The sequence below is a fragment of the Puntigrus tetrazona genome, chromosome 24 (assembly GCF_018831695.1).
Source record: "Puntigrus tetrazona isolate hp1 chromosome 24, ASM1883169v1, whole genome shotgun sequence".
Classification (NCBI taxonomy): domain Eukaryota; kingdom Metazoa; phylum Chordata; class Actinopteri; order Cypriniformes; family Cyprinidae; genus Puntigrus; species Puntigrus tetrazona.
The window spans coordinates 791,420-819,267 of NC_056722.1; the positions used below are offsets into that span (position 1 = coordinate 791,420).

General features: G+C 37.8%; 1 protein-coding gene across 4 annotated transcripts in view; it reads left to right on the plus strand.

Annotated features, from left to right (window-relative positions):
• The window catches only part of dpyda.1 (dihydropyrimidine dehydrogenase a, tandem duplicate 1), a 160,107-nt gene that overhangs the window by 90,638 nt on the left and 41,621 nt on the right, over positions 1–27,848 (plus strand). For 2 of the 4 annotated variants that reach the window (XM_043226860.1, XM_043226859.1), the window contains exons 14-18: positions 4,891–5,055; positions 8,460–8,528; positions 15,979–16,062; positions 25,218–25,338; positions 26,573–26,692. In XM_043226860.1, coding sequence (XP_043082795.1) covers positions 4,891–5,055; positions 8,460–8,528; positions 15,979–16,062; positions 25,218–25,338; positions 26,573–26,692 — 559 coding nt within the window. Of the gene's footprint in view, positions 1–4,890; positions 5,056–8,459; positions 8,529–8,592; positions 8,703–13,903; positions 13,947–15,978; positions 16,063–25,217; positions 25,339–26,572; positions 26,693–27,848 lie in introns of those variants that run through there. The other 2 variants (XR_006247971.1, XM_043226861.1) reach the window with 2 other exon arrangements.

The following is a 27,848-nucleotide window of genomic DNA, read 5'->3' on the forward strand; positions in this document are numbered from 1 at the left end:
TCATGTTTAATGATTCAGATTTTTTATTAAATTTTTTTGAGTCAGACCTTCTCAGGTATATTAATTATTGAGTCAAAATTATTTGTTCACTAATTGGACTGTTTTGTTTCTTTCAGGTCAGATTAATTAAATGAATCATTTAATCCAGATAACAAAACCAGTCAGAATAATTTGTTTAATATCTGGACTGATTTGTCTCTTTGGGGTCAGACTTTTTCAATGAATTAGTTTGTTTAGTTCACAAACCAGTTTAAATGGTTCTTTTTCATGTCACTTTCAAATCAGTGATTCAATTGACTCTCTGAATTGCATGTTTACTAATCACACTGATTCATTTTTTTGAAGTCAGATCTTTTCAGTGTATGGGCTCATCCAGTTTTAGTTTTTTTCAGATCAGATTCTTTGAATGAGTCATTTGATTCAACCAACAAAACCAGTCTGAATCAAGCGTTTAATTATTGGAACGATTTGTTTCCTTGGAGTGAAATATTTTCAAGTTTGTGCAACTCAACAGATTTGATTCTTTTCGGTCAGATCTTTTCAATGCATCATCTGATTTGGTTCTTTTCGTTCAGATCCTTTCATTAAATTACAAAACGGGTATTAACGATAACTGCTCGACTGATTCAAATCAGATCGTTTAAATGAATCAATTAATCCAGCTCACGAAATCGTTCACAAAAGGATTAATGATTGAAACATATCTATGATTTTCAGGCCTTTTTTGGAGCTTGAAAGTCTAGCTCTAATTCTAAATCGAGAAATATTTATTTCTTAGTTTTATCATTTCTGTTTTGTTCACAGCATCTGGAAAAAAGAGAGGAAATCCTAGATTTATAATGCGTTCTCAGACATTTGTACCATACTGTAGGTTAAAACAGAAGTCCGTCCCGGGCAGGTTTTATCCCGTCTTCCGCTGGCTGGTGGCAGTCATGCATATTAACACTACGGTCTGTGTAGAGGAATGAATTTACGTCTTATGTCCATCGGCGCTCATCTTTGGGAATCCAATTTGCATTGAGATGCATGCTGGGAAGGAGAGAATGGGAAAGCGAGCGTGTGTATGCGTGCGTGTCTTATCTCCCGTCGCTGTGTGAGGCACCTGTTTCAGCATGCCAGACCTCTGTCTTTGGGTAATTTTCATGGTTTCTAGTTGCTTAATATTAAACGTCTTGTTCCACCCTCGCCTGATAATCCAAAGCGCCGGCAGCCAAATGTTCCTTGGTCACGGCTTCATTAAATATAGACTTACAGATTGGCCTGGAGCTCATGGGACGGTTGTCTGAATTCCCAACAGAGTCTTGACTGGAGGGCCGCAACACTTTCATTAAAGAAGAGGTAACGTCTTCATCTTCAACCACAAGCCATGTATGGAAATGTCACGCGTCAGACAGAACTCACGCACTTGAATGTTTGAATGTACCTGAAGAAAAGATCTGGCATATTGGAACTGTTCTTGTTTTCAGTGATGAACTGAAATCAGAAATTGAAGTTGTGTGGATTTTAGTGTATGTAGTGTATGTATATATATATATATATATATATATGTATGTATGTATATATATATATATATGTATATGTATATATATATATATATATATATATATATATATATATATATATATATATGTATGTATATATATATATATATATATATATATATATATATATATATATATATATATATATATATATATATATATATATATATATATATATATATATTATATTTTTTTATTTTTTTTTTTACATTAAATTTCAACTAATATTTAGGTTTATTTCATGTATATATGTTTGCTTATTTATTTATTGGTTGATTGCTTGGTAGCCCACCTAGATTAGTAAAGTTATAAAATGTTTTTTTAATTTTATTTTATTTTTAGCAGTCAAACATTTAATCACAAATGTTTGACTGCTTGTTTTACCTAGTATGTGTGTGCACACTGTATATATTTATGATGTGTATATATAATACAAACACGTGCATGTGTATATATATTTAAGAAAAAGGGTTGTTTATATATTATATAATATAAATGTATAAATGTTTATACATGTAAATATTTTTTTAAATATATACTGTATGTGGGTGTGTTTGTATATACCTTATAAATGTACACATACATAAATTATGTAAAGAAAACCTTTTATTTTGGATGCGATTACTTTTGATTTCTCATTTGTCGGCACAGATTTTCAGGTAAACTTACTACCATGAACCTGGAGTGTCATGTGTAGTTACCAGGGCATTAATATCTGGTATCCAGGGGTTTACAAGTGTTTTTATGGCATTTCTAGAGGGTCTCTGGTGAACTAGAGCTTTGCTTTTCATAGCCTCTATATTTTCGTCTCTAGATATGTGGGTTTTCCTTTTTGTTTTTTCCTGCCCCTAATCCTCCTGACAAAAAAATCAAAAGCCTGTTCACACTTTTTCTCAACATGCTGCATGATTTCAGGTGTCATTTATGTCCGCAGCATGAGCTATACGTTTAATACTTTTATAGTTGAAAGTTTGTTAAAATACCTAAGCATGAAGATGGGCAGTAACAATAATGATTTAATGATTTGCAAGCACAAGAAATAAATAAACTTGTGCAAAAATTAATTAAAATGAATTAAAAATGCCTAATGAATAATACAAAAACAAACCACATATTTGGAGCCTCATTCTAAATCATATTTATGCTAATTAGATCACATTTTCAATGAAAGTTTCTTCCCTCCGTAGCTTGAAAAGTGCTCAAATGTTGTAAAATGAAGTTTGCGTGCCATTATTGTAATTGTTCTGTAAAGGCGTAGGTTCTAATTAGGATATGCAAATCGTCCTCTCACACTGTTAAATTATGATGGATGGTTTATCAGAGTTCAAAGGATTAAGCTGTCACTCCCTTTTGTTTGTTCTGTTGAGTTTATCGGTTCAATTTTCACAGCAAGAGAAGAAGACGAAACACGGAATGTAATTTCTTAACCCTTTAGCCTCTTAGCTCCGCGGTCTTAGACACATTGGATTAAAACGAGTCCCTCTTTGTCTTTAATTAATGATGCTTGCTAAGGATTAGAACAAACCCAACTAACCTTCTTAAGCGTCAGCGCATATCTTGTCCCACACATCCCTAGGGCTACAGACATGAATGATACCTTGAGGAGATGGTGCACTTTTACTTTTACTATGTTAGACAGGGTCAGAGAACCACGCTCTCTTAAAAATAAAGGTTCTTCATGACACCTTATGCCAATAAAGAACCTTTATTTTTAAAAGGTTACCCCAGCCTAAAATTTAAATTTGGCCAGTATTCACGTACCCCGATGTCGTTCCAAACCTGTAAAAGCTTGGCTTGTCTTCGGAACACTATTAAGATATATTTAGGCTAAAAACCAGGAGGCTTGGGACTGTCCCATTGACTGTTAAGACCCAGAAAAGTATGGTATGCTACGATGAGCTTGTGGTGTTGAATTGTTAAATATATGTCTCGTAGTGTACGTGTCTCGTATTTTTGTACCTTCATAATGTTACGGTTGAACCGCTGATAGCAGATGGACTATTCTCACGATGCCTCCTGGTTTTCATCCAAAATATATTGCGTTGCGAGGATAAACAAAGCTTTGGAACAACATGTGGGTAATTTAAAACATTTTTTTTTTTTTGGAGTGGAGTAGCCTTTTAACAGTGTATGGTTTTTATGGAACACTTAAAAAAAGTGTGTTTTCACACCTTTTCATCAATAGAAGAGCCATTTTAGGTTCTTCTTAGAACTTTCAAGTGAACAGTTACTAAAAGAACCATTTTAATAATCCAAAGAACCTTTTGTGAAATGGAAATCTTCTGTGGAAGTTAAATGTTCTTTATAGAACCATCAAAGCCAGTGAGGAACCTTTATACTTTTTAATGTTATACACAAGACCTGCTCACTGAAAGTTTTTTCGGGGAACCAAAAATGGCTCATCTTCAGCTTCGCCACAAAAAAAACCTGTAAATATAATCTCATTTTGTCATTTACACAGGTTTGAAATGAGACACAACAGATTTCTTGGCTCAATCCCCAGAAGATGCATCTACATCAGTGAGAGCATCAATTCATTGGCTTGGGTGAACCTCATATTGAGGGCCAAAGCCATTAGCCAATAGCGGTTCACCGGATGCCACGATCCTCGTGACTCTGCCAGCTTCATTAGCTTGGCTTCTAATTTACCGTGTGGACTGATTACTGTCCGGCCAGGATGACCTGTACTCTATACATCCAATCAGTGATGAATATTATAGCGGTTTGGCAGGGAATCCTTTGGGACTCTAATGCCAAGAGATGAATTTTCAACTCCTGCTTAATGTAGTACAGAGCACATCTATCAAGGCTTGTGGGCATGCTGGCACTTTGAGAAAAGACAAGCCTCTGCTACATGTATGAAATGTAGTATGAGAAAGTGTAAGAAAGGGAAGATATTAGTGCGAACTGATGGATGAATGACTTTATTTTGTAATGTAAAAACCCTTTTTTGTGGTTCAAGTAGACTTCATTTTCCCTACTGCGCGGCACAATTTCAAACGTGTATGATTAAATATGAATTTAGCTCCACTTCAAAGCCCCCTGGGAGAGGGAAGGAGAAATAACGCTATTGAATTTGTGTCATGAATTTCTGTAGAATATGGCCGTAATTGTCTTCTTTATGTTGTTCTACATGGAAATTATAGCCGCGGAGCATATTTTATAGCAGTGGAGTCTGTTGGGATAGTCGGAGCGAGGCAAATTTGTAGGTGTAGGTCTTTTCCCTTAGCACGCTAATTATTAGTCGCTAATGGAGGTGCCGTGAGGTCGTGCACCTCTGAAGGAGTCTTTGATCTGAATGGTAACTGCTTAAATCCATATCTCTCTTTTTTTCTCTCTCTTCATGCAGGATTTGGTCACCAATGTGTCTCCGCGTATTGTGCGTGGAACTACTTCTGGACCACTTTTTGGTCCCGGGCAGGGCTCCTTCCTGAACATTGAGCTGATCAGCGAGAAGACGGCTGCCTATTGGTGCCAGAGTGTGACGGAACTCAAAGCCGACTTTCCTGACAATGTAAGTTGGATAGAAGAGCTTTGTGGAACATTGTATTGAGAAAATGGACCAGTGAGATTCACAGCGGGGCTACCTAGCGTGACACGTCAAAAATAGAATGCACGAGTCCGTCAAAATGTCATGATGTGTCACAGTGTTGACAGTCCCTGCTACTTAGTGATGTGATTTTTATGGATCCGTTGCTAGTTGGACAAGGTGTAAGAATATTAAAACATTCAGCTTGAATTAGAGTCTTTAACCAGAGAGGCTGCTGTCTTATTTGTACATTAATGAATGTAGATATGCACATGAACATGTTGAGAAGCAAAAATTGTTATCTGTAATCTCTTCCGCACAATGTATGGGAGGAGGTCTTGGTAAAATCCGCATGGGACTCTGTGGCAGTGAGTTATTTTCAATTTTTCCTCAGTGGTTTGGCTCTGAAGTCATAAAATTTGAATATGATTTCAATATTCATTTCTCATTGTTCCATTTATTATTCATAGTAATGTGATCCTCATGTTTGTTAATGAAATCCAAATATTTATGATGTGAGCTAGCTCCATCCATAAGTACATTTTTTTTTTTTTATTCAGCCGTCGTATCGGTACAGCAGGAGCGGCATATGCTTGCTGAAATTACAAAATGACAACTCATTTGTTCACTTCTAAGATTCTTGTATCTGGGTTTCTTTTTTGTGCTCAAGAAATATCAAAGGATTAATTGATTTCTGCAGGACATTCTGACGGCAATCACGGGCAGCACTAATGGAAGTGATGCCCAGCATTCACTGGGGCGGCTTTTGTACTGAGGATGAAAGCAGAAGAGATGTATCGCTTCTTTCTGAAACAAGGTGAAGAGAGAGTAGAGAGAGAAAAAGAGAGAAGCTTCTTTTAAGGGCCCCGACTGAGCTGAGATATGCTTTGCTGCCGTAGCACCTTAAGAAATTGCTTGACGAGCGTATTTCCTGTTAAAACAGAAAGTTGAGCTGACATATTTGTATGCCACGAGTGTAGGGTATTTTTGCTGTTTCCTGGAAAAGAATATATAAAATGTAATATCTGCTTAAGCTAATCATAAACATGTTTAGCTATTCATACACATTTAAATACGCAGAAGCTCTTTAGTTTTTTTTTTTTATTTTTTTAATGTTTTTATTTTAAATACTTATGTTTTTGTTAAAAGATGAAACAAACTGCAACTCGTTTCGATTTTAGAGAGCAGATTTTCATAAGAGCAGTATCCAAATATGAAGGTAAAAAAAACGAAAAAAAATTGGCATATTGAGTTTTTAATAAGGTCTTCCTGCCATGACACAACTGAGGTAAAAATCTGATTGAATTTCAAACCATATAAAAAGAGTTTTGGATCAGGCTGGTGGAAATTAGACTTGCTTTTTTTGTGTTCAAGAATTTAGACGAATAGGCAAAAATAGACACCAGAACTCAAATAATAAAAACACTCAAATTTCGTCTCTAAACCTTCATCAAACAAAAGATTGAATGAATGTTTTTATGTTCCTTTGAAGTAACTATTGTCTAACCATCGGACGCTTTAGTCTGAGCATATTGTTAGCGCGATTATAGTTATTATAGTCTGTTATTAATTTAGTCAGTGTGCGAGGGAGAGGTCAGGCTGGTGAACTTTCTGGTTTCTTTGGTTCTCGCGCAATTCATAGCTACCGATCCCTCACACGTACACCCGCTGCGCTTAAACGCTCTCTTTACCGTTCCTGAAAAAGAAAACCTCATCAGGATGCTGCTCTGGCTGCTGTGGCTCTGAACTGGACAAATTGTGGTTTGCCGTTATCAGTGCTTCCATTTTTTCCCATTATTAGGAAATGGTCACAGCACTGCGTTAGAGAATCATCGCTCCACATGTTCTCATATGGCCTCCAGGTGACTCATCTCCATGGAGACACATTGTTAGAGTGTAAGGTGGGTTCGGAGGCGCTCGCCCGGAGGGAGGTTATTGAGCTTATAACCAGGTAATCCCCGATCTTTCTCGAACCCCGCAGCCTCGGCATCGGTTAATGTGACGCTCCGGCAGGGGGGCTCAGGCTGGATTGTTGTTAATAAACTTAAAACTGGATCCCTCTCCAGCTTCTCAAGGGCTGTTCTGCAATAACGTGACGTTAAAGCAAGCAAAGGTCAAGCCCAAATCAAAACAGAATACCAGCGTTTCGTATAATAACCGAAATGAAGCCTGCAGCGTTGATCTCTTCGTCTTCTTTAGCAACCCTGCTGTTGCTCGCCGATGGCCTGAGGTTTATGGTAATATTACCAAACACTATTTCAGGGTGTATCAAATATCACTTATATGTCAGTGTTGTACTGTAAATCTCGGCGGTAAATGTCAGAGTGCTTAACTTTATTTGCCCCCTAAAACTTGGCAATATTTTCTGCTCTCGTGTAGGTGGGCTAAGCTTAGCGCCTAACTGCCTGCTGCTTTTGGGAAAGCGTAATGCCCGAGAGATTTATATCTAGCGGAAATTTGTCCCGGGGGGACAACACAGCCTCCAAGTTTAATATCCTCCCATGAAATCAGTTTTCTCCGAGTCTCCCCGGACTCCTGTTCTCCTGTTGTTAGCACCAATCTTCACCGTCCCCCGTGCCGCCCACCTCCACCTCATCAGCGCCGAGTGTAAGTCATGGACATCTGATGAGACAAGAGTTTAGATGTAATCGCGTTGTTGGACCAAGGAACACAAGATAGGCTGGCCTTCATTGCAGGGTTTTTCTCCACATCTCTGCAGCTATTAGGCACATAATGGAGTGCGGCCACATATGCGGTTAACACGGTTAGATTTTTCCTGGAGAAATATCACGACGAGGGACATAGTGCGCTGAAATGTTGACCTGGTAGCTACTCTTTCCTCTCGCGAGTGTGGGCAGAAAGTCCATCTCTGGAGAATTGGTGCTATGGTACACTCGGTACGGTTTCAAAAGCTTTTTATGTCGGTGATTACTGAAAACCAGGAGTTGTTTTTGAGAAACAGACCTTCCGTAACCTGTTTTATGACTGGCTTATTGTGTGTCCGAAGGAAAAAAGAAACAACAAACGGTGCAGGCTAATCCAGCAAATGCTCTTATCTAACACCCTGCTCTGGGGCTTGATACTGTTTTAATAAAGGCAGCGCAACAGTGGATTTGTCCTGGTCTTGTGAATTATAAATATTGATTTTGTGACTTTGAGGGTTGAGGAGAAGGCGGCAGCTGCTTTTTAAAGACAAGATAATGGCCTTCAGATCCATTTTATAATGTGCTGAAATGGGACCTTGATGGGGAAACCTTTTGTGCACAATGAAACGGGCCTCTGTTAAAGGCCACAAGGTGAGACAAAGAAAACCTGTTCTTGAATTCTGTCCATGCTGAAATCTCTCTCTCTCTCTCTCTCTCTCTTTCTCATTCTTCTCTCCCCCATAGATTGTCATATCCAGCATAATGTGCAGCTACAACAAAGCTGATTGGACCGAGCTTGCCAAAATGGCAGAGGTGAGTCTTTGTTATGCTAATTTGTGAACACACACAGTTGTGAAATAATAACCTCTTCCCTTAGGGATAATTTGGCTCTTTTGATAACACCACATGTGTACCCACGCCATCGCATACTGTCCTGTACCAAACTGCAAAACCAACATTTACTGTTATCCAAAAAAAAGCCCTTTATTGAATCACTGGCAGCTAATCCTGGATCTAAAGTAGGCTACATTTACGGGAAATGCTCTTCGGAAGCAACTAATCTGATGTTGCCAAGAAGCTGAGAGGGATGAGACAGAGGATGCCAAGGAGTGAGCCGCTGATGGTTGGATGAGATGGGAGGAGAGATGGAGAGGGGGAAGGAAGGATGGAAGAGAAAAAATGAGAGGACTTCCCAGACCAGACATCATCAGGCTGGTCCATCTGTGAGAATAGAGTTGTCCAGATCCCAGGATGTTGCAGTGAAACTAAGCAGCATCAACCCGAAATGCTTTTAACTGCAGATGGCTTCAATCACCCCAAAAAGGCGACTGCAACTGCAATCAACTGCATCTTCAATAGGCATCAAATGTAAACAGCCTCGAATGGCATGAGCATCAGCTGATATCAACCTCATTAATTCCAAAATGACATCAACTGCAGAAGGCCTCAATCCCAAAGAGGCATCAACTGGCATCAACTCCAAAACAGCATTGACTGTAAAAGGAACCATAAACTTCAATTGGCATCTGCCCCTAACAGCATCAACATACGACACTTCCAAAAAGACAAACGGCCTAAAATGTTATCAGCTTCAAACAACATCAACGTTGATCTGCAAACAGCGATGATGAAGTGATGCATCGGTTTCTCTGGAATCAATTAGATTTAGGTTAGTTTTTGGTCTAGTTTAATTCTAATCTAGTTTTGATCACAGTCAAATGCTCACAAAATGTGCATTTCACATAAAGTCAGAGCTCAGAATGCTTAAAGATTAAAGTAAACACACCCTGCTGTGAACTCCCTTGTAATTCACTTCAACCTTTTCAAACTTTATGAATTATTATTTTAGTGTGTGCAAAGAATTATAGCTTTTTCAATAGCATGCAGTGCCATCTTAGAATCGATTTGAGAGAGTATCCCAATGTATTCTGTAAATCCCAGAATCGATGCAGAATAATTTCTTTAATTGCAATGCATCAATTTATTTACCCAGCCTTACCAAGTAGGCATCAACCTAAATTGTCATAAACTCCAAAACAGCATCATTTCCAAGCACCATAACTCCCGAAATGCAGACAACTTTAACTCCAAAAAAAACGTCAACCAAAATGGCATCAAACCCAAACTCCATCTACTGAAAACTGCCTCAGCTCCAAAAAGGCCCTGAACACATTTGACATTAACTCTCAAAAGGTATCAATAGAATCAACCCCAAAATGTCATCTCCAAATGGCCCAACCCAAAAACAGAAGAGCCCTTTATTGACATCACTCTCAAACAGCACCAACTCCAAGATGGCATCAAATCAAAATGGCTTCAACTTCAAATGGCATCTACCCAAAAAAAGTCAAATGAAATTTAGAATGCCTTTTTCGGTTCCAATTCAGTTTGCGAATTTGAACTGAATTTGAATTGTGGTAGCACAATTTCATTCAAATTCACACTTAAATTGGAAGGGAGCCTATTCTTTGATTGTGAGTTATGCATTGCCCTTGCCGTACGCATACACACAAACACTTTATAGAGGTGAAGTGCTCAGATACGTCTACGCGCCATGTACACACACACATTTGTAGTTATAAACACAGGCCTTGATACTTTAAGTGGAAATAGAGAGAGACAGTGGAGTGACCCCGGGATTAATCATAGTTGACTTGCAGATCTCAGGCGCTTAATTGTGCAGAGAAAATGGCTGAAAGTAAACAGTCTGTATGTCAATGTGTTAATTCTGCTATCGATTACATCGACGCGTCGTCCTATCCTCTCTCTCACCTCATTAAACCGGCCTGTCAAACCCACCCAAAACCCTCTTTTACTAACGGCAAAGATGGACATCTGGTATTTCCTGCCTCCCCACCCCCCTCCATATTACTGTCATTATGTATTCGCCTGACATCCCCCGTCACCGGAGCCCAGGTACATTTTGCATATTGTGTATTCATAAGGCAAGCTGATGATGTAAAGTACGGTGAGAACATCGCTTCAGGGTACGGCTGCCATGTCACACCACACTTCACTTTGCGCTTTAAGCTTGAAAAAAATCCCCAACAAAACGAGCACAGACTGATTTGAAGGTCTTGCTCTTTTACCTATACTGGATGAAAGTGAAAGCATTGATCTGTTGTCAGAGATGAAACGAGAAAGGGATGAGCGGGAGATAAGGACGATCGGGGTGAAGCGGTGAAAGACCGTTTGTCTTTGGACCTCGTCTGGCGCCGTGGGTTTTAGTGGTCTGTGAACTCCTCTGTGGTCTGAATGCCTCGTCTTCTTCGCGTCTGCTGTTTAGCTACCTGTGCCAGCAAATATGAAATAAAGGCTCAGTTGCCATGGCAACTCCGTTTTCAAAGAGAATCAACCATTCATTCCCACTTTGAAATCTAAGGGAACACTTAACACTGTTCCTCGCCTAAGGATACTACTTAAAAGTTTTTTTTTTTTCATGCTTTCTTTCCCTCCCTTGCATGCCCATCTCTCTCTTTCTCTGTGTATCATCCAGACTCTCTCTCTTTTCCCCTCACAGAAGTGTCAGTCTGAAGTAAACCATTCTACTTGCAGCCGCCACCTCTCCTCAGCTACTTTCCCCTCCATAAAATCGCTGCCTTTGAGAGAAATATTACATCATAACGATGTGCCTGAGGCTATAATTCATAAATGTCAAAGTCTCTCCGTGAGCTGTTCCTATTTTATCCAATTGAAAGTTGGCAGAAGAAAAAGGAACAGTGGATTGCAGATAAATGGCTAAAAGCAGGCCCAATAATAAGTGCACGATGTGCGGTTGTTCGTGAGTGGCATAGCTACGGAATCTGTGAATACGTGAATTTAAACTAATAAAAGCCTCATTGCTGTCACTCAAATGCCAGATTCCCAGGCTGCACTGCTGCATCTGTCTCTCGCTCAAAATATGAGGGTGATATAAACTAATAAACTGTTCTATCTGTCTGTCTGTCTGTCTCTCTCTCTGTCTGTCTGTATGTATTTGTCTGTCTATCTATTTATCTGTCTGTCTTTCTGTATCTATTTGTCTGTCTGTCATCTGTCTGCTTGTCTGCCTGCCCAATTCTGTCTGTCTGTCTGTGCTCTAATTGTAAGGCTTATACAGTTTCAATTTTTTTTTTTTTTTTTTTCAGAAAGCTTTCAAATAAGGCTTTTTTGTGCCAACATTCATATTTTGTCTGGGCAATTTCCAATTACAAAAATATGTCTTTGTTTTCTTTTTAATTTCAGTTCATTTTATTCCATAAACACATTCCCAATTCAGTTATAAATGCACAACCCTGCTCTTAAGAGACTGTTTCTGTACAGTTTCAGCTTCCACTGGAGCATCGCTGACTTTTTTTTAATATAGTGCCTAGGGGTGTCACAGAGAGATATTTGATTTCTCAGGACACCTATTTCAGCGATATCTGTCATATAGTTGGGACATTTTATGTGTTGTATTCCTAAAATGTTGCTTATAGTGGTTTTAGTGGGGTGTTGTTCTATGACGACACCATGTGAAAGACCAGGAGGCAGATTCAACCGATTTTGGTTGAATGTCTATAAATTATCGTTCTATGCAAGTCAGTTTGCTTAGGTTATTAATAAGTATTGTTAGTAAGACAAGATTTGTTGTCTATAGTGTATTTTGTTGTCATTCCTCTCGCCTCTTGAATGCATTTTTTTCCTTCTCTTTCACTTTCTCTAATGCCTGTGAGGTCAAACTAGCTGTTCTGATCCAGGGAGTATGACAGCGATGGCTAATGTTGTCCTTATCAGCTTAAGAGTTGATAATCCTCATCAAAGACAGTGTCAGGTTTGATCCGTATCTTTTTACTTTTTTTGGATCATACCCTTTTTCGCAAAAAAATACTGTGGTTGGTCATTATAGTTGATAATTTGGTGCTTTATGATTACTTTAATTGTAATCAAAAGCTTTAGAAGTGCTTTAAGTGGATTGCAGTGCACAGTCATTGGTGTTTATTGAAGTTGTCGTCACTGTTACTATTGCTAGGTTTTGAACAAATCTGGCGCTGCATATGTTGAGGTATTTGTAGTTTGTTTGCTTTGTTCCTAAAATGCACCTAAATGTTTTACTAAAAAGAACCTTTATTTGTCAGAATATTAAAAGAAAATGCTTTTAGTGGCATGTTTAATTTGCAAGATAGATGTAGAGAAGCTGTCTGTGCTTATAGTCTATATACTGTATTAATTACCAATTATTTCCAATCATCAGTTCCAGCAGGCATCATGCCTGTGCCTAGAAAACAATATTGCCTGTAGAGTCCAAAATATATTTTTAAATGAAAAGGCAAATTTCTGGATAGTTGGTTGGTTCTTTGTTATGTTGAGTCCAAAATTTACTTGAAACAGGACCACGTAACTGTTTTACCAAATATCAGAAGAATTAAGGTAACTAGCCAGTCTCAGAAAGAAAATGCAACAGGTTCTAAATGAAATTCTTCAAATGCTTTGTCCTTACGTGAATCTAGAGACCAAAATATCATAGAGACTCTTTTGAACACCTTATCAACCCTATAGTAATGCATTGGCAACTATCCAGACACCCCCAGCGTTGTGGCTGTGACTTTTCTTCCTAGTTATGAATCCAAAGGCTTTATTTCTCCATAAACAGACACTTGTATTTCACGATTCATACAGCTAGAAAATAGAGAGCTCGGTGTCCCGGCAAAATGCTCTTGGCGGTTTTGTTGTTGTTGTTTTTGCTTCCTTTGGCTTATTTTAAATCTATCCCTTTTCTCAGTACTAAGCCCGCAATATCAAACAGTCATCTTGCTGGCCTCTCTCTCTCTGAAAGCAGCTTACCGTGATGAGAGATGATAGCACTTAATTCACTGTGTGCGTGTCGCCCCTTTTGTTGGACGGGAGGGCGAAAAGGAAAGCCTGCCCCCTCCTCCTCCTCCTCGTCCTCCTCCTCCTCCCGTTCCTCGTTCTATAAAGGGCTTAAAAGAAACCGGGTGAAATTAAACATTATTGATAATTGGCTTTGGGATCACGGCACATTGTATCCATTTTGTACCTGTATTCGGTCCTAATTGACCATGAAATCTGGGGCCTAATCCTGTAAGAGCGGCAGGTTTGTCCCGTTCCCCCGGCTGACAGTGATAAATAGCATCAGCCCACCTCATGGTCCTCTGCACTTTGTAAGGCTAAAATGCTTATTATTCTTTTCCCCCTTTAATGGCTGTCAGTCTGCGGAAAATCATAAATCTACAGATGGAGTCACTGTGGCAGGTTTGTAGAGCTTTTTGTAATTGTTTAAATCCCCCATGTGATGTGGTTTAAAGCCCCCGTGGATCTGTAATTGCCTGTCAAACTCGGCTCGGCTACGCACCCCACCCCGGTCTGCGTGCCGCCCGCTCGCTCGCTCGTCTCTCATGCATCCGTGTGGAACACTTATCACCGCTCTCATCTATTTTAGAGCCGATGTCTCAGTCAGCGTTGATTTGCTTCGCTCATTGTTTGCATCTGCTTGAGTCTGATAAACAATAAAATTGTTTGTTTTTTAGTTATATTCTTTATTAGCTTGTGCGTGTGTGTCTTTTGTGTTTCGTTTCGCCGTCGCGTGGTGAATAGACTTAGATTGCATGAAAAGATTATTTGAAAGTACAATGCAGGAAGACTGCATATGCGATTAGTTATGCTCTGTACATGTAAAAATAAAAGAAAAGCATTCTTTGCTGAAGTGCATTGAGGAATTTTGTTGTGTTTGAGTTGTTTCTTGATGATTCATTATAGTTTCTGCAAGTTTGGTATGGCATCCTTGGAAACAACAAAACCTACTTTACTTACTTGCTTGACGATTTTTTTGAAAATTGTCCATACAGAGAATGTCTGTGAGGTCCAAACTCCATTGACTTTTTTAAGTGGATAAAAAAAATATATATTTTTTTATCGTAAATGTGACCCTGGACCACAAAACCACGCTGTAAAAAATCCTCGAAATTTATGTTAAAAAAACAGCAGCTGTGGTTGCCGGAATTCTACCTTAAAAAAAATACATTGACGTTTTAGGTTTTACAGTTTAAACAGTTAAATACAGTAATTTCATATACTGATATAATGTTAATATACCAGCCTATTAAAGTACTGAAATCAGTTTTAAACCTTTCAGATATGCTAATAGCCATCAAATGGAGGTGGTAATGAGAAAGTCACATGTTGAACCGAAGCCCAGCACAAGTATCTTTTGAATAGTAACATATATAGAAGATGCTGAGTATCATTCACACAAGCACTAAACACTATCATGGTGAGACTCATTAAACTGAAATATGCAATAAAAATGTATTTAACAACACTAGATGTAACATTCAACCCTAATAAACATAACTGATAAGAAAAACTAACAAGAAACGTGATTTTAAAGAAAAAAAACCCCATTAAATTCAAACAAAATTTACGGGACTTTACTGTTAACTATTTAACTGTAGCGGTTTTCCTAATCTGTTTTTTTTTTTTTTGCATCCTCAGATTTCAGATTTTCCACTGGTTGTACTTCTGCCAAATATTGTCCCATTCTAACAAACCATACACAAATGCAAAGCTTATTTATTCCACTTTCATAAATTTAGAATCAACACTTAAGGTTTTGTGGTCCGGGGTCACAAATGGTTAAAATGACATGATTAAAAAAAATATGACAGAATGATTTATTTTGATTACATTTTTGTTGTTGTTGTATTTGAATCTAATTTTAGGTTTTATTCTAAATTTTCTTCACTAAACAATTTTTGCTGTATTTCAGCTCAAAGACCTGCTTCCCATTCCTACATAGAGCGGCACCAATTAACATTAAACAAATTTGTATTCTTTTAAGTGACTGCTTCTTTTAAAATATGAATTTGCCCAATTATAAATTCTTACAAACAGGATTAATTGTAACTAATCAAATATGTCTTTCTACAGCACATTTTCTATTGACCGTGAGAGCAGTAATTCAATTCAGTAATTCAAATGTAAACGTACATCCAATTCATCTGTGTCTGGATCACAGTGATGCAGTTTCAGTAAAGCACACGAGAATCCGTTGTAATCTATTTTTGCTGTATATTGTCTAATTTGCTTGAATCCTTAGTGAATTGTGTCCAAAAAGAACTATGCAGTGGATGCCATTCATTTCGTTTTTTCTCCTCCATATATTGCATGTGTATGTGGCATGTGTGAGGGTTGCATGTGAAAATCCGCAACTTGATTGTGATTCAAAGGTGAAAAATGCATTGAATTTATTTGTAAATAATCGGAGGCTTCTGCATCCATCTCACAGGAGTCTGGCGCTGATGCCCTGGAGCTGAATCTATCATGTCCTCATGGAATGGGGGAAAGGGGAATGGGGCTCGCCTGTGGGCAGGTAAATCCAACATTCAACACCTATTGCACACACTCACCACGGCTGTGAGCTACAGCAGTGACCGCACATGCTTTTTAGAGTCCTATTTTGTTAAAAACCTAAATGCATATTTATTTGTCAGGAAATCAGGTGAGTGAAAATCAGGAAAAGATATTAACTGTGTTGGTACAAAAAGATACATTGTGCACCGTGCATAAAAATAATGTTATTTAGCATTATGAATGCCTTAAAACATGGTAACGCCTTTGTACGAACTGATGGTTTGTCTGGATTTTTTTCTCTCTCTATAATTGTTGATTATTATGCCAGATGATGTTTGGTACCCTGAGGTATTTGTAGTCTGCTGTCACTCAGCAGGGAGAGAAAACGTGTTAGGAGACCATGAGCATGAGGCCTGCTGGGAAAGATGCGGCACCCACAGTTTTGTGCTTTTTGTGTTTTATTTTATGGATTCAGTAGAGCCATACTGTGGATCTGACAGTAAACACATGCTCTGTTCCAAAACCTAGTGAGCGTTTTAAAACATTTTTGAAGTCCAGTAAATAATCTAAAAACTTTTGCGTATTTTGTCTTAATGACAACTTTGTCTGTGTTGCTTTAATTCGCGCTTAAAAGAATTGAATCTCATGCAACGTTACTTCTCACGTAACTTCATGTACATTTTTAGAAATTTACAAGAAAACAAGAATAGAGCTACTTGAAACACATAGAAACTCATTTTCCAGTTTACTTCATGCAAAATCTTAAGCAAATGTTTGTTAATAATAGTTAAGTGTAAATTAAAATGTATAATAACAGACAATATGGTTGTGTATCATGTATTTTTAAGAATAAAGTGTCATCTCTGCGAGGCTCCTGTATCTTTGTAAAGAATTGTTTTTTTTTAAAAAAGTTGTAAATTGCACAATATTGGAGTACTTTTTACAAGAAAATACTATTTAAATTTTTCTAATTCAAAATTTCACATTTTATTCAGGTTGTTACTGGCCATTTTTTTATAGTTGTCAAGTATATCAGTGATTTCTATGTAAAAATCATTTTCAAGTTTATGCCTATCTAGCGCTCTCTTGATCGGTTACTTGAAAGTCTCTTATTGGTCATGCGATGTTTATAATGCAAATTTAAATGGGATTGGAAGCTTGTTTGAGCTTGAATTCAGCTATTATACAGACACGGACATGAATCTGATGTTCCTAAATATAGCTTAAGGCTGTGATGCGAATTTTGGTATTGCTTTAACAAGGTATAGATTCACGTGCGGTCAAATGTGCGTTCCTATGTGTACCATTCCGGATCAGAGCTCAATTCAGCACTTCTGAATGGCTGATGAGACGCTGTCAACTTTGCCAAACCTGCCTCAGTGCCTCTCCACTTTACCGTAACGTTGCGTTCAGTCAAAGTGTTTTAATAGCACTTTTCCATCACATCACAGAATTAGCCGAATTTAATAGTCCACGAATAATCCCTTTTGCGGTTCGTAAACAATTTTCCTTCAAATGCGTAAATCCATTATTAGAATCAAATGCGGTGTTTGTGTTTTTGGCCCGTTGAGATTAAGGTGGAGATTTTGTTGTTGTTGTTGTCGTTGTTGTTGTTTTTGGGTTTCACACCAGGGCATGGTGCCTATTACAGAGAAAAAACAGCATCTTTGCTTATGATTACACCCTCAGCAACTGTGAAAAGCAGAATAACATCCTGTCAACTGATGTGCTTGATAGGAAAACATTGCATCTCTGCACCTTAGAGGACTTTATTCTTTGATATCTTAATCTTTGTTTGGATTTCTGATGTGTAGTCGTAAAACAGTATAAAACGCTGTTAAAAGAAAGAAAATATCGGGTAATTGCTCTCTTTTTACAAGAAAGAGAGCCTAAAAGCCTGAAACAGTATAGCTGTCACGGTCAAGAATGTAACATGAAAGCTTCATTTCGATTTTCTGCCATCTTTGCTGAAAAATAAACTGCTTAGACCAGTTAAAAAAAAGCTTAAATTTAAATACAGTCTGCTTTTGCTTTGATTAAGTTGATTAAGCTTGATTAAACCTCTGGTAGTTAAAGGGTTAATTCACCCCAGAATTAATTATTCATCCTCATGCCGTTCCAAACCCGTAAAACTTTCATTCATCTTCAGAACGTGAATTAAGATATATTTGTTGAAATGGTACAGTTTTTTGACGCTCCACAGGCAGCAATACAACCGACATATTTAAGACCCAGAAAGCTAGTAAGGACATCATAAAAATAGTCCATGTTATGAAGCTACATGTCCAAAAATACTTTCTGTGCATGAAGAAAACAAAAATAACTCAACCATTCAACAAAATTCAACTGTTTCTTCTCTTCTGTGCCATTCTCCACCACACATTCACAAAAGTACTATGACCGGTTTTCTTTTTCTTTTTTCTGGACAGACATAAACTGAAAATTAGTGGCAGATAGGAAGATTTTGGGTGATAAATGTTGCTCAGTTCTTTACACACACACACACACAAAGCATATTGTTTATCAGCATTTTTTCCAATTTATATTCACTGACTGAAAAATATCAGCGTGAACATTCCACAAAACATCTAATTTGGTCTTCCCCGGGTAAAAAATTGCAAAATTATTATTAGACCAATTTAACCAGTATAAAATTAGTTTTGGGAAGCTTAAGGCTAGTTTTGGTGGTTATTAACTATTAAAGGGACATTTTATAGAAAAAAAATAAGATTCTGCCATTAATTACTCATACCCGTAAGCTATTTTTGAAGAAATCCAAGAGCTTTCTGGTTCTGAATAGACAGCTATGCAACTGATAAGTTCAAGGCCCTGAAAAGTTGTAAGGGCATTGTTAAAATAGTCCAAGTGAAAGCAGTGGTTCAACTGCAATGAGAGAAAAGCTTTTGGTGCGCACAGTAAACTGTAGGTGTTTGGATGATTTGAATGATTTTACTTTAGCTTGAAGCATTCCTCGTATAGTTTCCAAATCAGTCGAGAACAGCTTAAACCATGACCGACTATTTCACAATATACCTTCTGGAGTATCTTCAGTGCATCCTGAACATGCTCACGCTGTGTTTTTTTTTTCCTTTGGGTTCGGTACACCCACTTGATGAGTCGTTGCACACGATCCGACTGTGAAGGTCCGTCACATGAATTAAGCCCAGAGGTGATGTACGTGACCTTGCGTATTAGCGCTTCTCTTTGCCCCGTATCAGGCCTGAATAAACGCACACCTCTTCATTCCCTTCACCCGACTGCGTGTTATACCACAGGAAATAAACCAGCTTTTCCATCCGAACAAAGACAGAGTTATTTCCCTCCAACGTGGCTGTAAATTTGCAGTCATATCCATTCGGTTTGCTGTAGATTTTTCCGCTGTAAGACAAAGAGCTAATCAAAGCCCGAGGGCAGGTATCTGCCAAGAGAACTAAAGAGACGCAATATCATTTAATCACTCCGTTTGGCACCTCGTCTACTCTCCTTGCCTGTGGAAAAGAAGGGGGAAAAACATTAATTCAGCATTGTTTCTGACTGCATGAAAAGAGATACAATTTGATTTTAATGGGATGTTAATATTCTCTCTCGATTGCTCTCATTTCGGTTTGTTTTGCTATGAAACGGTCCCTATTTTCTCAAAGCTGTTTAACATTTAACTTGCAGCAGATTAGAGATGTTTTTGTTTACATATGTTAAACATTAATGCTGGTAATTCCTGTTTACTGTTGATTAATGCTTCAAACATTACGGCGGAAAATTCACAAAGCAGTTGCATGGTATTTTCTGTAAAAAAAACAAAACGTTTTGTTCGTAAACGTTTACTAAATGCTCTGAAATATTGCTGTGAGCATTAAATGTTATTGTCCTTATTTTCAGCACAACGCACCATTTATAGTTTTTGTTTTTTGCTAAACTATATTTAAAGGCATTATTTAATGCATTAAACACATTTATTTAATATGTTTACAAAAACAATTTAAAAAGCAGTATTATTGTTTTTGTGTCTTTTAAAGTCCATCATTTAAAGTTCTGCTATATTTTGTACAGGGCAAAAAAAATTATGTGACCAGAAAATAATAATCAGTTTATATGGCTAACTAATTTGTGCAAAATAATAATTAATAATGCAAAATAATAATGTCTCTCTATCTAATGCATTGCATATGTGGCGCTCTGTAATGCGCTTTCATATTAATAGATTTATTTTAAACTACTTTATTTTGATGCGTTGGATAAGCTAATAAACCCATTACATAGCGGTTCATTTTAACAGTTCAGCTTCACCTTTTTCATTGATTATCATTTGCTTATCATTCGTAAAAACGTGCATATTCCCTTCAACATTCTGTTTTTATTAAATTCCTTAATTCTCACAATGCATATTTTTCGTCTAATCTTCCAAACATTTTATTAATTCGGTGGGCACAATTACTTTTTAGCGATTCGTAATCACCAGAAAAGAAGTGTGAGTTAAAGATCTCGGGGGTCACGGAGTTCTCGCTCAGGTTTGACTCAGCATCCTCCGGGATCTCATCTTTTTTTCACCTTCTGCCTTCAACACAGTTCCCCAGTTTCGCAAATTAAAACCGGCTCTCGTTCCCAGAGCTATTTTGAGCCTACCAAACAGTGCCGAATGACACCCGACTTCCATCATGCCTCCTGCGAGACCCGGCAGCCCTTAACGAGAGTGCCCACCTTCCGTGACCTTGCGCTGTAAAATTAAAATTTCAGGTGTAAAGCTGCTATTATTCCTACATTCCTCCCAGCGTTCCCCTTCGCCCCCTCTCCTCACAGCCTGAGGGGGCTTCGGGACGCTTTCCATCTCTCTCTTTTTCTCTTCCAGTTGCAAAAGCGCTCTGGTCCCCTGCTTAACCTGCCCTGCAGTGATGGTGCGGAAAAAAAAATAAAGAATCCAGCACGCCCCCTTCTTTAATTTCGTACAAGGCCCTCCCCACCCCCAGCCCTTAACCAGGCGGCCACCTGCCAAATCACTGCTGCCGGAGTCGCCGTGCAATTCACTGCAGCCCGCGAGTCGATTTTCATCTCTGAATGCTCTTCGGTGCTTCTTAAAGCTCCGTCTGCCTTTTTAAAGCACTCACGGTTGCTGCTCTTTCAGGCCCGTGGAAAAGCAGCTCTCCATGTGAAGCCGGGTGACGACGGGTCACAGACTCGTTCCCGAAAGCAGGCCAGCTACACAGGTGCGCTCTCTCTCCATCAAAGCGTGTAATACCGTGTACAGCAAACTGCTTGGAGGGAAAAAAGCGTCCCTGCTCCAGACTCCCTGGCCCACAGACAGCGGCTCTCACCCCCATCTGGCCTGTAATAAGCTGTCACGGGAAGCCCTCGGAGGGAGCGGCGGCCCCGGTGCGAGAGCAGAGTTCTTACAGGCAGCATCTGTTTGGTGGCTGGTGTCTGGCTGCGGGCCACGACCCCTGCGCCTCGTACTGAGGCAGGCGTAATGCAATTTCCCATGACCCTTTGGGAGGAAGGCCTGTCCTGCTTTCCTGTAAGTCTGTTGTTGTTGTTTCCTTCAAATGCTACCAACGTCGGGCTTGTCGGAAAAAACGTTCCCTCAGGACGCAGGGCTCGGTTGCGGCTCAGGCAGATGCCACTCACTCAGCCCTCGGTGATGGCAGGCAGCTCTGAATTTGTATTTAAGAAAATCTGAATATTTGTACGAGCATGGACAATATATTTTTTGATTTCTGTTTGAATGCATGACCATTCAAAGGTTTGCGCTCAGTGAAATGGTGGTTGTCGGTAAAGGATATTTTAAATAGATCAAAAGTGACAGTAAGGCCATGTTCACAGTTGGCGACTTTTCTGACAAGAAAAAGTTGACAAGAGTGCTTTTTTAGAAAAGTAAAACACTGTGCGTCTGTTACAAAAAAGCAGCCGAGAGCGTCTTTTGTTGCTATAGCAACAGCTACAACAGTAGCCTAACAAATGGCAAGAAAGTGTAAAAAGTGGGCTCTTGCATTGGCTTTTGAAGTTAACGGGAGGAAAATGACGATTCTTCGAACTTTTCTTGTCCTCCGAGAGGAGGACGATCAGTTTATCTATTGGCAGCTTCTCCATTTTTTCTTGTTGATATGGAAACAACAGATCTCGCTACTCACTTGGTCACTTCTTAACCGTCAAAAGGACGCTTGACGTAAGGCGTCTTTTTTTTTTTTACTCGGAAAACGCTCTAAGATGCAAAAAAAAAGATGCCGGCAGTGGCTTTTTAAAAATCTGTGTGCTTCAAAAAAGAAATATCCTAAAGATGTTTTTTATGTTACAAACAATTTTCTTTAGCTTTTTTTTTTTACATTAGTTATTGGGGCCAGCGGAATCAATCTTTTGCAATAAAATTGCACTGTCAGAATTTACTAAAGACGCGCAGTAAAAAATTAGCACTGAAAAGGAGTGGACACAGTCATATTTCTGCTTTACCTTATTAATTATGCATTTGTAGGAGTATGCTGAATTTACTATTGTTGCCATTATGTAACACCCAAGAAAACATGTCGAGTTACAGTTACATCTTTAAATAAACTAGTAGTTTTGTCTTTGTTTAGCCGTAGTAGTCAATAAAGTACTGCAAAATTACAAAAAAGGACATAATTACTATTGTAAAAATTTAGCAGACACATATTCACATCATTTTAGAGGTTTAGAGGGAGCTAAGGAAAAAAACATGATTGCTATAGTGATATATATATATATGATTACCATAGCCACAAATTAATAAAGATTTTCAAGATGTATAGATGTAAAAGTGCAAATTGTCAAATTGGTTGATTATTTAGTTCATAAGAATGCATACTGTTTGCATCATTAGAAATGTTGGTTTTGTATACGAAATGCAAAACGAAATATTAATTATTGTACTATAAGACCATTTAAATGCACTAGTGAAGGCTAAGGGGTTATTAAAATACAGAAACTAAAATATAGACAAGCTTGTTACCCATATAAAATATGTTTCCTGTTTTCCTACTCTATTATTCTCTTTGCTGTGTTGTCTTGCCACTTTTGTTCTTACCGCTTTTTTTAACCTGGAGTTCAGGATTCGCTATATCAACCAATGAATCTCTCCAGCAACCCGCCAGCACTATCAAACATCTCTCGGGAGCCCAGATATTGCCTCTCCCGCTCTGGCAGACGGCTCGGAGTGGACAGGTTGAACCTAACACTCCAGCCCTGTTTATACCCTGTTTAAGTCTTGAATAAATCAGGACAAATTGCCACGGATGGTGCTCACTGCTGGGTCGAGTGCATAAATCCAATATTTTTCTTCAAAAAAAAAAAAAAAAAAAATCTGGGAATGAGTTTATCATCTTAAATGGAGTAACCTTTCCTGTTCCTTCTCTTTCAGTGCCTTTCGAATGCATTTTGAATACTTTTGGGTGCAAATATAACCTGACTTCATGTGTGTATCTCAGGTAAAATACACACCCAAGGACGCAGCGGATCCCACAGTGACACTTTTTCCCGCTCTGCGTTTTTGTGCTGTGCTGAATCACTCAGCATGGCTTAGAAATGGAAAGGAAATAGTCAGGAGGAGATGTGTTTTTTGTGGACTTCTGTATTCTTACAAATCAATTCTGGCTAATGGTTTTAGAAATCAAATGCTAACCTTTTCCTGTGCGGGGAGTGACCTTAGAACTCAGCTTTGCGCATACAGCTTGTACATCACACTTCTTTATAGAGCCGGACAGACCCATTGCTCAAGGGAATATATGCCAGCCGTTATTGGATATGTCAAAACAGAGACCTATTTCCTGTGAAAGAAAAGAGAGACTGAGAAGGACAGGGATGAGAAAGGGAACTGAGGCTGGAGTGAATGGAAGCTTCATGCAGGGCTTACAGTCTTTTAAAGCATCCAGACTGATCTGACATCAGGCTTCGCCGCTTGAATTAAACCAGGTCTGTTTTACTTCATAGGGTTATAAAGGGTTTAATGTGGTTCTGCGTCTTTATTTGAGGCCTGGAGGAAAGAGGCCAAATACAATGGTGGGCAAACAATAGCATGAAGGTAGTGGATGCATAGAAGAAAAAAACATGTAATATAATATAATAATCTCTTTATATATTTATATAATGTGTAATGTGTTTGATTGATCTCAACTGACAATAAGGATATACGTTATAATATTACAAAAGATTTCTATATGTATAAATGGTGGTCTTTCTGTTCATAAAAGAATGTTGAAAAAAAGCATCAGTTTCAACAGAAATATTAAGCAGCACGACTTTTTTGAACATTGATAAAAATATGTTTTTTAATTTGTATATTTAACTTAAAACCTGTTATTTTAAAGTGTTATAATAATGCAGTAATTATTTTATAATAATTTTACTTAGAAAAAAATCATAAAAATTCCATGTACAGTATAATGCATTTTACTACATTATTAGTATTATTATTTTTATTTGATATGTATACATTTTATTGAATCAGTATAAAGGACATTCTCAGACTTTTGTACCATATTTCTTTGTGTTTGGTTTTCAATGGGAAATTAGATTTTTATTTTTTTTAATCTAGCATTATACAGACAGGTGTTACAGGAAATAGCTGCAGTTGTGACTTTACTTTTCTAAAAAGAATTAAAGAGACAAATGCAATCTTTTCTTTCAGATTCACAAATACCAAAGCCCCCTCCTCTCTCTCTCTCTCTCTCTCTCTCTCACTCACTAAACAGCACAGACTGACAGACCAGGGCAGCTTAATAAAGCATGAATCCTCCTGGAACAGCAGTTCACACTGTTATGATCCCTCTCTCCCTCACACCAGTGACTACAGGCTCCCCTCTCCATCTATCACTCGCTCATTCTCTCTCTAGCACACACACACACACACACACACACACACACACACACACACACACATTTAGGTCTAACCGTCTGCTAACATTTAAAGGAATATTTATCCCAAATTTGTTAAATCTCATAATTTCTCTACCTTCATTCCACACATAACGCGTTTCTGAAGAACTTCTCAAGACTTTAACTACGGTGAATGGTGACTAGAGCTTTCAAGATTCAGCAAAGTATGCAAAACACCGTAAAAGCAGTCAAAAAAATAGGCGATGTTAACTATTAATTGAAGTTGGGCTGATTTGTTTTCTCAAGCCTTTTTTGTTGTTGTTTAATGCTGTTTGTTGCTTTCATGACCCATTTGACCAGGATCCAGAGCTGGTGCGGAACATCTGTCGCTGGGTTCGGGAGGCTGTTCGGATCCCATTCTTTGCCAAACTCACCCCTAATGTGACCAACATCGTGGACATTGCCAAGGCTGCACAGGAAGGTATTGGGCTGTTTTTTTTGGTGGATTTATACCGTTTTGGTCTGAGAGTGGTGGTAGATTCGTTTGAATAATATCTCTCAGCTTTCCCAGTGAAGGCAACAGGCCTGTGCAACCCAACTACATTTGCCATAATTCTATAGCACATAAAAACAGTAAACATACACAAGTTTAGAATAATTAAGAGATTTTAAAATGTTTTTCATATCTGTGATGGCAATGGTGAATTTTCAGGAGTAATGATCTTTTAAAAATGATTATAATATAATTTCCTGCTTAAGAAACACTCTCTTTACACTTTCTTATATAACTCTCTTATTATGTCCTCTATTATCAATTAATTTTGGGGGCTTTTTTTGGTTTAGTTTGTGGAAACCAGTAAGTCTGAAGTTAATTAAGCATTTATTTTATTTTTGTTTTGTTATAATAAGTTAATAATTTTTTTCAGCATCGATACATTAAATTAATCAAAAGCGAGAGAAACGCATTTATAACCTTACAGAATATTTATTTATTTTTAATAGGCATGTTCTTTAAAATGCTGTTCTTTTGAAATTTCATTTAAGAAAAATCATGAAAAGCAAATGTATCTCAGTTTCCACAAAACAAAACTTTCCAACGTTGATGAATTTGAGCTACTATTAATAATTGAACAAAATGAGTAAACACCGATGATCATTAATAACAACAACCAAGTTTCAATAAGCATATTAGAATGATTTCGAAAAGCTATTGTAAATTGTAATATTTTATATCACTGTTTTATTGTGTTGTTGATCCAATCAATGGTTTTCAAAACTAAAAATATGTAAAAAAAAATATTTCAAACCAATGACTGGTAGTGTATATAAACGTCTTTTCGTTTTTACTTGACATAATGTATAAATACTGCCGGAGGTACAGCTGCATTAAAGGGGCCTGTTTAATTGTAAAGGTCAGAGAATGGTGGAAAATGGTCATTTCAAAGTACATTACACATTGTCGGTGCAAGAATCCTTGACTAATGTTATAAATGGAAAATAAACAGAAGTATAAAACATGTCCTCTATAAAACAGTTTCCCAATCCAGACATTAGATCTGCCCTGGAAACACATTTCCCCTCACGACCTCTGCTAACAGCCTGACGTCTTCTGTACGAGTTTAAAACAGACCCGCAGGTTTCGGGCTCCAGATTTTGTAGGAATTTGGCCTCCCTCCCCCTTCACCGTGCCTAATGTCTCTTCCCTGTTGGCACAGGTGGAGCAGATGGTGTCACAGCCACCAACACGGTTTCGGGGCTGATGGGACTCAAGGCAGACGGCTCTCCCTGGCCTGGCATCGGCCGAGGAAGGCGCACCACATATGGTGGAGTGTCTGGTGAGTGTCACCCACCTCACTGGATCCATTTCTTTCTCCTCTGAGGTTTAACGGGTATGTGGCACAGACAGACTATGCGTGCCCCCGTTAAAGGTGTGTGGGAGTGCATATGAATGCGTGTGCATGTTTGTTTGTGTGTGTGTGTGTACACTGGTCAGAAGCTCTAATAGAGCAGACAGATGGAATGGAGGTTGGTGGAGTGCTGAAATCGGAGAGCAGCTTATCTGCAGGGCTTTTGCTACAAGATAAAACAGTTTGTGCACTATAATGTGAAATATGGACATCTTGCCGGCATACATTATACTGGGTTCAGTAGCAGCACGGCTCATTTTCCACGCCATGAGGTGAGCATGAGCACATTTGCTCTTTCAAACCGCGTGTTTTATTAACTTCAGGTCATAGAATCTTGTGGAACAGCGTAGAAATTAAAATAAACAAATCAGTAAGTAAATAAATACATATCAATAACACACACACATATATATTTTAAATTACAGTGTGACTATATATGTATACATATATAAACATACATGTATATATATATATATATATATATATATATATATATATATATATATATATATATATATATAGTAATCATAAAAACAAAACAATACTGTATTGTAATTACAAAAGAATTAACATAATTTTAAACATTTAAAGGTATTAATAGATTTTTATTATAATTTCATGTATTATACAAGCATAACATTTTTAAATATACTATACTAATTTATACTAATTTCTAATTATTTCTAATTTTATATATATATATATATATATATATAGAGAGAGAGAGAGAGAGAGAGAGAGAGAGAGACAAACAGAAATAGAAAATATTAGTAATTATGAATTAAATGCATATGTTCAACTCTGCAATATATATAGATTTGATATGATATTTTTTATAATATTTTTACACTGTATATATTAAAGCTATTATATACTTATAACATTTTAACATTTTCTATAACTTCCTGTAACTTTTGGGATTTCTTCTGGTTTTAAATCCCAGATTGGGATCTTTGACTTTTAGACCTCACTGTATGTAGTCCCTCATCTCCAGCGAAGTATGTCATTTTAGTGAATGGTATCTGAAATGGCTTGCGACTGCTGAACTATAATTGCTTTAGCCTGGTACTGTTTCCTTTCCTCT